Genomic DNA, 8277 nt, shown 5'->3' with positions numbered 1-8277 from the left:
ATTGCCGATTTGCCGGAAATTTTCAAAATTGTCGATTTGCCGGAAATTTTTAAAATTGCCGATTTGCCGGAAATTTTCAAAATTGCCGATTTGCCGGAAATTTTCAAAATTGCCGATTTGCCGGAAATTTTCAAAATTGCCGATTTGCCTGAAATTTTCAAAATTGCCGATTTGCCGGAAATTTTCAAAATTGCCGATTTCCCGGAAATTTTTAAAATTGCCGATTTCCCGGAAATTTTTAAAATTGCCGATTTGCCGGAAATTTTCAAAATTGCCGATTTGCCGGAAGTTTACAATTGCCCATTTGCCGGAAATTTTCAATCAATTTGCCGATTTGCCGGAAATTTTCAATTCCGGCAATTTACCATTTACCGGAAACTTTCAATTCCGGCAATTTACCATTTACCGGAAACTTTCAATTCCGGCAATTTGTCGATTTGCCGGAAAATTTCAAAATTGCCGATTTGCCGGAAGTTTACAATTGCCCATTTGCCGGAAATTTTCAATCAATTTGCCGATTTGCCGGAAATTTTCAATTCCGGCAATTTACCATTTGCCGGAAACTTTCAATTCCGGCAATTTGTCGATTTGCCGGAAAATTTCAATTGCCGTTTTGGCAGAAATTTTCAATTCCGACAAATTTCCGATTTGCCGGAAATTTCAATTACGGCAAAATGTCGATTTGCCGGAAATTTCAATTCCGGCAAATTGCTAATATGCCGGAAATTTCAATTGCCGATTTGCCGGGCAAGAATCGGTTTCCAAATATAAAACTATAATAACTTAAGCTTCATATCTAGTAGACACAACTTTAATTAATTCAACGCCATCCCTCCTTTTTCAGGCTCTTTTTTGTATAATAAGAACACATTCAAGAATTCATATCATTTATTATTATACATTTGTTTAAAAATGCTCTTTTTTAAAGCTGCAGTAGCTGAAAATTTGGCAAGAAATAGGGATCACAGTGGAGTGAGAGGGTCGAGAGAAAGAGAGAGAGAGAGACGAAAAGTGAAAGATGGTGTTGAATTAAAGCTGTAATGATGGTGGTGGTGGTGGTGGCAAGATGAAGCTGAGAATCGACGAAGAGATCACTTTGAGAAGCTTATTGGGAAGAAGAAGCTTGAGTTGTAGAGGATTCGCTGAAAAAAAAAATTTTGAAAAAAAGTTTTTTTTTGACCCTAAAAAAAATTTTGACCCTAAAAAAAAAGTTTGACCCTAAAAAAAAATTTTTTTTCGACATTTTTTCTTATTTTTAAATTTCCACGAAGTCAATACTTACCATTTCGTATTAAACCGTTCTCTGGTGCATGGCTCGAAGCGTTTGAACCGGCGGTAGGAGACGAACTCCAAGGTGTCGCGGGATGGATGGATGATGCTGATCATTATTTTTTTGGATCCTTAGTAGTGGTACTAGTTGTAGTAGAAAGAGAGTTCTTATCACAAGAGAGGCAAGACAACGTCGCGACGTCGTCAGGCTTTTATAGGCGCGGCGAAGGGAGGCGGGCCCAGCGGCCCGCCTACTTCCCACACTGCTGCCGCCGCCGCCGACACACACACAGAGACCAGGTTGGCATGGTGCCAGGCTGCTGGGGGCGGGGTGAGAGAAGAAGGGTACTTTGTGAACTCTGGAAATTGAGGACAGAGCACACAGTGAGCAAACGAGATTGTTAACGAAACAACTTTTGGTTATTACTCTATTATTATTACCCAGAAGCGAAATTTCTCGGTATTAGCGCAAAATTACGGTCCCCGGTCTCACCACGACAATTGTTTTGTTAAGGGAAAAAAGGTATGCGCCAATTCGGCAAATTGTCGATTTGCCGGAAATTTTGCAATTTGCCGATTTGCCGGAAATTTTGCAATTTGCCGATTTGCCGGAAATTTTGCAATTTGCCGATTTGCCGGAAATTTTGCAATTTGCCGATTTGCCGGAAATTTTGCAATTTGCCGATTTGCCGGAAATTTTCAAAAATGCCGATTTGCCGGAAATTTTTAAAATTGCCGATTTGCCGGAAATTTTCAAAATTGCCGATTTGCCGGAAGTTTACAATTGCCCATTTGCCGGAAATTTTAAATTCCGGCAATTTGACGATTTGCCGGAAATTTTCAAATTTTCAATTCCGGCAATTTGTCGATTTGCCGGAAAATTTCAATTGCCGTTTTGCCGGAAATTTTCCATTCCGGCAAAATGCCGATTTACCGAAATTTAAATTCCGGCAAAATCCCGATTTGCCAGAAATTCTCGGTATTAGCGCAAAATTACGGTCCCCGCCCGGTCTCACCACGACAATTGTTTTGTTAAGGGGAAAAAGGTATGCGCCTTTGAAGAGTACTGTAATTTCTTTCATCGATTTATCATAGTTTTTTCTCATGAAATCGTGTGTTTTTCTGGTATATTTAAGTTTTTCACAAGAAAAATACACATTTTTATCAAAAAAAACTATAACTACAGTACCCTTTAAGGCGCACCAGCTTTTCATCCCATTAAGAAAATCGTGTCGAGACCGGCTACCGCATTTTTTTTTCAGAATTTTTATGGACTTTTTTTTGAAATACGGTTTTTTGAGGTCACTTTGAGCACATTATGGTGGTGCACACAATTCTTGAGAATGCGTATTGTACAGCATATTTGACGCGCAAACAAGCGAAAACTACAGTAACTTTTTTAAATGACTACTGTAGCGTTTGTGTCGGTTTACGGGCTCGCGTTTCCCCGTAAATCTACACAAGCGCTACAGTAGTCATTTCACGAGTTACTGTAGTTTTCGTTTGTTTGCGCGTCAAATATGTTGCAAAATACGCATTCTCAGAATTTTGCGTTTCCGTAACATGGCTCATGAAATCAGGGCTAAAATTAGGCCAATTCTCCAGTTTTAATTAAAAAACTGGTCTCGACTCGATTTTCTTGGTGGGGAAAAAAGTTGTGCGCGCATTTAAAGGTAGTTTAATTTATCTTGTACAAAAGTACGAAAGTTTAAAGCTACAGTACTCTTTAAAGGCGCACACCTTTTCGCATTAAAAACAATTGTCGTTTCGAGACCGGGATTTCGTATGTTTTCGCTAAAATCGGTGAATTTTGCGTCTCAGTAGTAATAATAGCGTTATGGCCCAGAAAAAGTAGAACTTAAAAAAAATTTTGAAAAAAAATTAAAATGTTCCTAAAAGTTCATCGCCGGCACTTCCTACTGTAGTTTTGTGGCTGTCGTGGCCGAGTTTACGATTTTCGCGGCCACATGAGACTAACCTCTAGAGGCAGACACTATAGAGAGAGACGCAGAGAAACAGACACCACAAGACACTGTGATCAATAGAGAGACCCAGACACGCAAAAAAAAATACAATGCGACTGGTTTGTGTCCCTGGGAAATGGAAAACTGCAAGAAGTGTAGTACGGTAGGCCTATTCTCTTTTTTTTTTTTGACAATGCTTTTTCTTCTTCTCTGCCGTGGGAGAAAAATGTTAATTAATTAGTTTTTTGTTCGGTGGGTTTTTTGTTTCTAAAACTGTCTGAAACAGTTCCCGTTCGCTATTGTGTACGGCCTGCAGGCTGGTCAATAGGAATTTTACAGAGATTTCGCCGGTTGTACTACCTGATAATGTCAAAATATCTCGCAGCGAAAACTACTGTAGCGCTGGTGTCGATATACGGGGGCTTACGTGGTGTCAGGCTGTCTCATTACAGTTTGATCTACATAAAATGCGGAATATTTTTTTCCCAGAAAAATTGTGACGACAGCACGCTCTTAACCATGCAAAATCAGTTGAGATGTCGGCGTCTCAACTCCCGCATTTGTTGAAGATCAAAACGAAATAAGACATTCTTCGACTCCACGTGAGTCCCCGTAAATCGACACAAGAGCTACAATAGTCATTCTAAAGGTTACTGTAGTTTTAGATTTTTTGCGCGTCAAATATGTTGCGCAGTACGCATTTTCAAATGTATGAAGTAATGTCTCACTGGTCAAGGTACCCCTTAATCAAACAAGAATTAAAGTTTCCCCCTCCTCTGTTTTACCAAATTTGACCAACAACAACAACATCGCGTCATCTTTTTTTTTTGGACAAAGTATAGAGTAACAACTTCGAGATATTTCTAAGTTTCAATAAGGCATCAATGAAGATACTTTTATTATTTACGCAAAATTACACAATTTTTCTCTTGGGGGGGGGGGTTGTGTTGGCGGTGTAGATCACGGTGAGAATTAAAACTACAGTACTCCAAAACTACAGTAATCCAGAGGCCGCAATTACTGTACCTTACAGTAAGCACACTACAGTAGCCTAGGGTTACTGTACCCATAAGACTCTACAGTACCATAGGGTTACTGTAACCATAAGACTCTACAGTACCCTAGGATTACAGTAACAAAACTCTACAGTACCATAGGGTTACTGTACCCAAAAGACTACAGTATCTTAGAGTTACTGTAACAAAACTATACAGTACACTAGGGTAACAGTAAAAACCTTTACAGTACCCTAGGGTTACTGTAACAAAACTCTACAGTATCCTGAGGTTACTGTAACAAAGCTCTACAGTACCCTAGGGTTACTGTAGCAAAACTATACGGTACCCAATGGTTACAGAAACAAGATCCTACATGCAGTATCCCACCGGTACCGTAACCAGATTATACAGTACCGCAGTCCTACTTTTGCCTAAATCTACAGTACCTTAGTGTCGGTGTTACTGTAACAAAACTCTACAGTACCCTGGTGTTACTGTAACAAAACTACACAGTACCTTAAGGTCACAATAACAAAACCCTACAGTACCCGCTACCGTAACCCAATTTCTACAGTAACTCTCAGAACCCGAATTTTGAACGTCTACATTATTTTATGGAAACTACAGTGTCTCAGCTACAGTACTCCAACTGCAAAAATTCACAACTACCGTAACCCAAAAAACTACAGTACCCTCCACGCCAAACTACAAACTACAGTACCCCTCGAAAACGCAACATTTCGAAACATCATTTGCACCCTGCAATACATCCTCCAAAACTCCTCTTTCAAAAGATCAGTGACGTCACGATATATTGTACAATGATCCCACACCCCTCTAATTGCCCTCGTTTAAACCTTTATCAAAAAAAGAAATTTTTTGGTGATAACTGATAATAGTACACACTTTACTGTTTGATAAAGATATGTCTATTGGGGGGCAACCGGTCTTGTTATCTCTAATTTGCATAATAGGTCGAGATTCGGCTTATCATTAGGAGTTGCTTGATTTGATTGAATGCAAAATTATTTTTTACATAAAAAAGAGTACAGTGGCCGACATTTTACGGTCCCGCGAGATGTCGGCTGCTATGCCTAGCTTAGAATACCGCCCGACAGATCGCTGGAAAAATTTGACGCAACTATTAGTGCAGCCGACATTTCGCAGGCCTAAATTGAAATGCCTACCATCTAGCAAGGCCCATGATATGTCGGCCGCTACAACGTTTTTCGCGGAATAGTGGGAAATATGTTGCCAACTAACAAAGTATTAAAAATTAAATGTACTATGCACCTTTCATAAGTCTGTTTTTACAACAAAAAAAAGTTAGAGCAGCCGACATTTTGCGGGCCCAATTTTGAAGTTCAGCCAGATAGCAAACCTGTGAGATGTCGGTCGCTATAACTTTTTTTGCAGAAAATGCTGCCAACTAATAGAGCAGCCGACATTTTCAGGTCTACATTTTTAAAACCTCCATAACCCCCTTCGCAATGAAGCTAGAAAAAAGTTGTAAATTACAAAAATGTAGCAAATTTAATTTTCTTTATTTTATCAATTAATAATTTTTTTCAAGAACCTCTAGTTTTTAAGTTACACACGTACTTTAAGAGGAACTATGACTCACTTGATTTATCAAACTACAGTAATCCACTATAACAATCAAGTTGATCAAAATTTTACCACCCGAACGCGTCAGTTTTCTATTTCACGTGACCATAGTCATTTTCTTATCATTTTCACATCGATCAACTATCGAAAAGAATGTATATGTACATCAATATAGTATATCAAAATAGATTCAGGAGACGTGTTAGTTCCTTCTTTTTTCTTTCTATTTTTGGCATGTTTTGACGCTATTTTTAGAAAATTGAGAAGTTCTGACCAGACTGGGAGTTCACGTGAACCTAGCTGGAATAGTCGACGGCAAAAAAAAAGATGATAATAGGGGGTTATAAGGAATTTATTTGGGAAGAAGAAAAAAAGGGAAGATATTTTATTTTGAAGTTAGAAAAAAAAAGTAAAAAAGTCATAAAAAATGTAAAGATCTTTGGAATTTGGGATAAACTTTACCCCCTCGCCTGCCTACGTAGGCATACGTGCCTACCGCTTATTTTCTGAATTTTGACGGGGATTTTAGGTTCTTGGTGTTTGACCAATATCTCATTTTGATTAAGAAATCAACAATTTTTGCAGTAGGTTTACAAGGCGGCCTAGAAGGCAGGCAGGCAGGCAGGCATTCTTGTGCTTAAATTAAAGTTATGTGTATTGTTGTTAAAGGCACATACATTGCAGTACAACTTATGTACACAGGGTTACTGTAGTTAGTGGGAAATGGTGATGTAGTTAAGAGTACAGTAGTTTCAATCTACTTCCTAGTAACGGTACGGTAATTTGAAAGGATACTGTAGGCAGAGTATGGCAGATTGGCGTTTGGATACTGTAGTTAAAGGCGCAGTAGCCTAAGTGTGAGCAAGAGTACTGTAGTTGAGCTTTTGCGGGTTACGGTCACTCTAGTTAAAGTTCCAAGGGGGGGGGGGGGGTTATGTACCTTTAATACTGCTGTGAGGGATATTACTGTAACCAAAAGTATTTTTTAATAATTACTGTAGTTTGGGTACTGTAGTCAGGTTACTGTAAGCTGGTATTTTGGGGTAAGAAAACTTGTCTAGGAGGTACGGCTGTAGTAACAAATAGCGAAAAATGTAGCAACAAATTCAAAATTTTTTGAAAATCGTTCTCTGTTGGTACAGTACCCAAATCAAACCACCACCATCACCACATAAATAGCATAAGACCGAAAATAATCAACACGCAACGTGCTAAGTGAACTGAATGAACCCAAAAAGAACGACCATATTTATGAAAATCTTTTCTTTTTTCTCTTTTATATGTATCTGCCTCCTGCTGCAGGCCTTCAAAGATCATAAGAACATGAGAAAGTTGGAGATGGTTTCTGGGTTCAAATCGGGTTGAACTCAAGTAGGAACACACCAGAACCCTCAGAAATCAGAAATGAACATTGCAAATATTTTTTTCGATTGGTAGAAAAAAAAATGAAAACAAGCATACTGTGTAAGCGAGAGAGTCTCAGGAATACTTGTTCTAGGAATCGGGAGAAACCAAAATAATTTTTTTTTGCAAAGTTGCATGCTTTATTCGATGTAATAATATTATTTGCGATAAATAAAAAAATTATTTAAAAAAATTTAAAAATTATTTTTAAAAACACCATCACAACACCATCGTTCCGAGTACTTCCAGTAGCAAGGAATCTCAATTTATAATTGAATAATTCTATTTCCAACTTGTCCAAGTCATCATCACTGCCTTCAAACCCTGGGGCGAATACTTTGACAATATCACGAATATTAGAAATTCTCCCAGTGCACGAGCCTTCGTTCAAAGTGGATGTTCTTTCGAGAAGCTGGAAAAATTAAACATTTTGGGGATCGGGATCCATAGTAAAGGTGGAGTAGCGCCAGTGGGGAAACTGTTAAAAACTACTCCAATTGTGCCGAAATGACCGAGTATCATAATAACACTCTTCAAAAAAAATTTTGAAATTTTTTATATACTGTCAAAAAGTGACAATTACTCAGTTTTTGCTACTCATAATTTTGGAAGTCGACCAAAAAAAAAAATTTTTTTCTACATTTTTTATACATTAATTTTGTTTTAATGATTCATATTAAAACGGGAAAACTGAGTTCAGTTTAATATTTCCGCGCAAAGTGATTACTAGAGATACAGGCATTGTTTTTGTTTTTTCCGCAGTATTGGATTTTGTTGTCAAACTTTATTACACACTTGATCAGCTGGGAAGAGCTTTAGGAATGCAACGACGGTGTGCACTTTCATAACTTCATCAGTGTTTTGAGATTATCGAGAAGTTCAAAATGTATTTTCAAACAAAAAAAGTATGTCTACTGAAACTATGTCTACTGAAACTGCTCAAAAATTTACTCAACTGAGGTCATCTACACTAATTTTCCATTCTTACATTACAAATCATTCAAGAATAAAAAATGTGCATACAAATAAACTGT

General features: G+C 37.9%; 1 protein-coding gene across 1 annotated transcript; it reads right to left on the bottom strand.

Moving 5' to 3' along the window:
- Positions 1-872: 872 nt before the first annotated feature.
- C31C9.7 (uncharacterized protein) lies at positions 873-1458 on the bottom strand. The gene is made up of 2 exons (NM_001393229.1): positions 1283-1458; positions 873-1142 (listed from the first exon to the last, which is right to left on the bottom strand). Exons 1-2 carry the CDS (start codon positions 1384-1386, stop codon positions 1106-1108), a joined length of 141 nt encoding a protein of 46 aa, NP_001379400.1. The 5' UTR covers positions 1387-1458; the 3' UTR covers positions 873-1105.
- Between the last annotated feature and the right edge of the window lie 6819 nt (positions 1459-8277).

The sequence above is a fragment of the Caenorhabditis elegans genome, chromosome II (assembly GCF_000002985.6).
Source record: "Caenorhabditis elegans chromosome II".
NCBI classification, from domain to species: domain Eukaryota; kingdom Metazoa; phylum Nematoda; class Chromadorea; order Rhabditida; family Rhabditidae; genus Caenorhabditis; species Caenorhabditis elegans.
Note: the sequence above shows the minus strand (reverse complement) of the source record. Positions and strands in the feature narration are given on the sequence as shown.

Coding starts and splice junctions, on each gene's coding strand:
- C31C9.7 (NM_001393229.1), bottom strand. CDS start 1,386: ATGATCAGCATCATCCATCCATCCCGCGACACCTTGGAGTTCGTCTCC. Junction 1,143..1,282: donor GAACGGTTTAATACGAAATG/GTAAGTATTGAC, acceptor TTTTTTTTTCAG/CGAATCCTCTACAACTCAAG.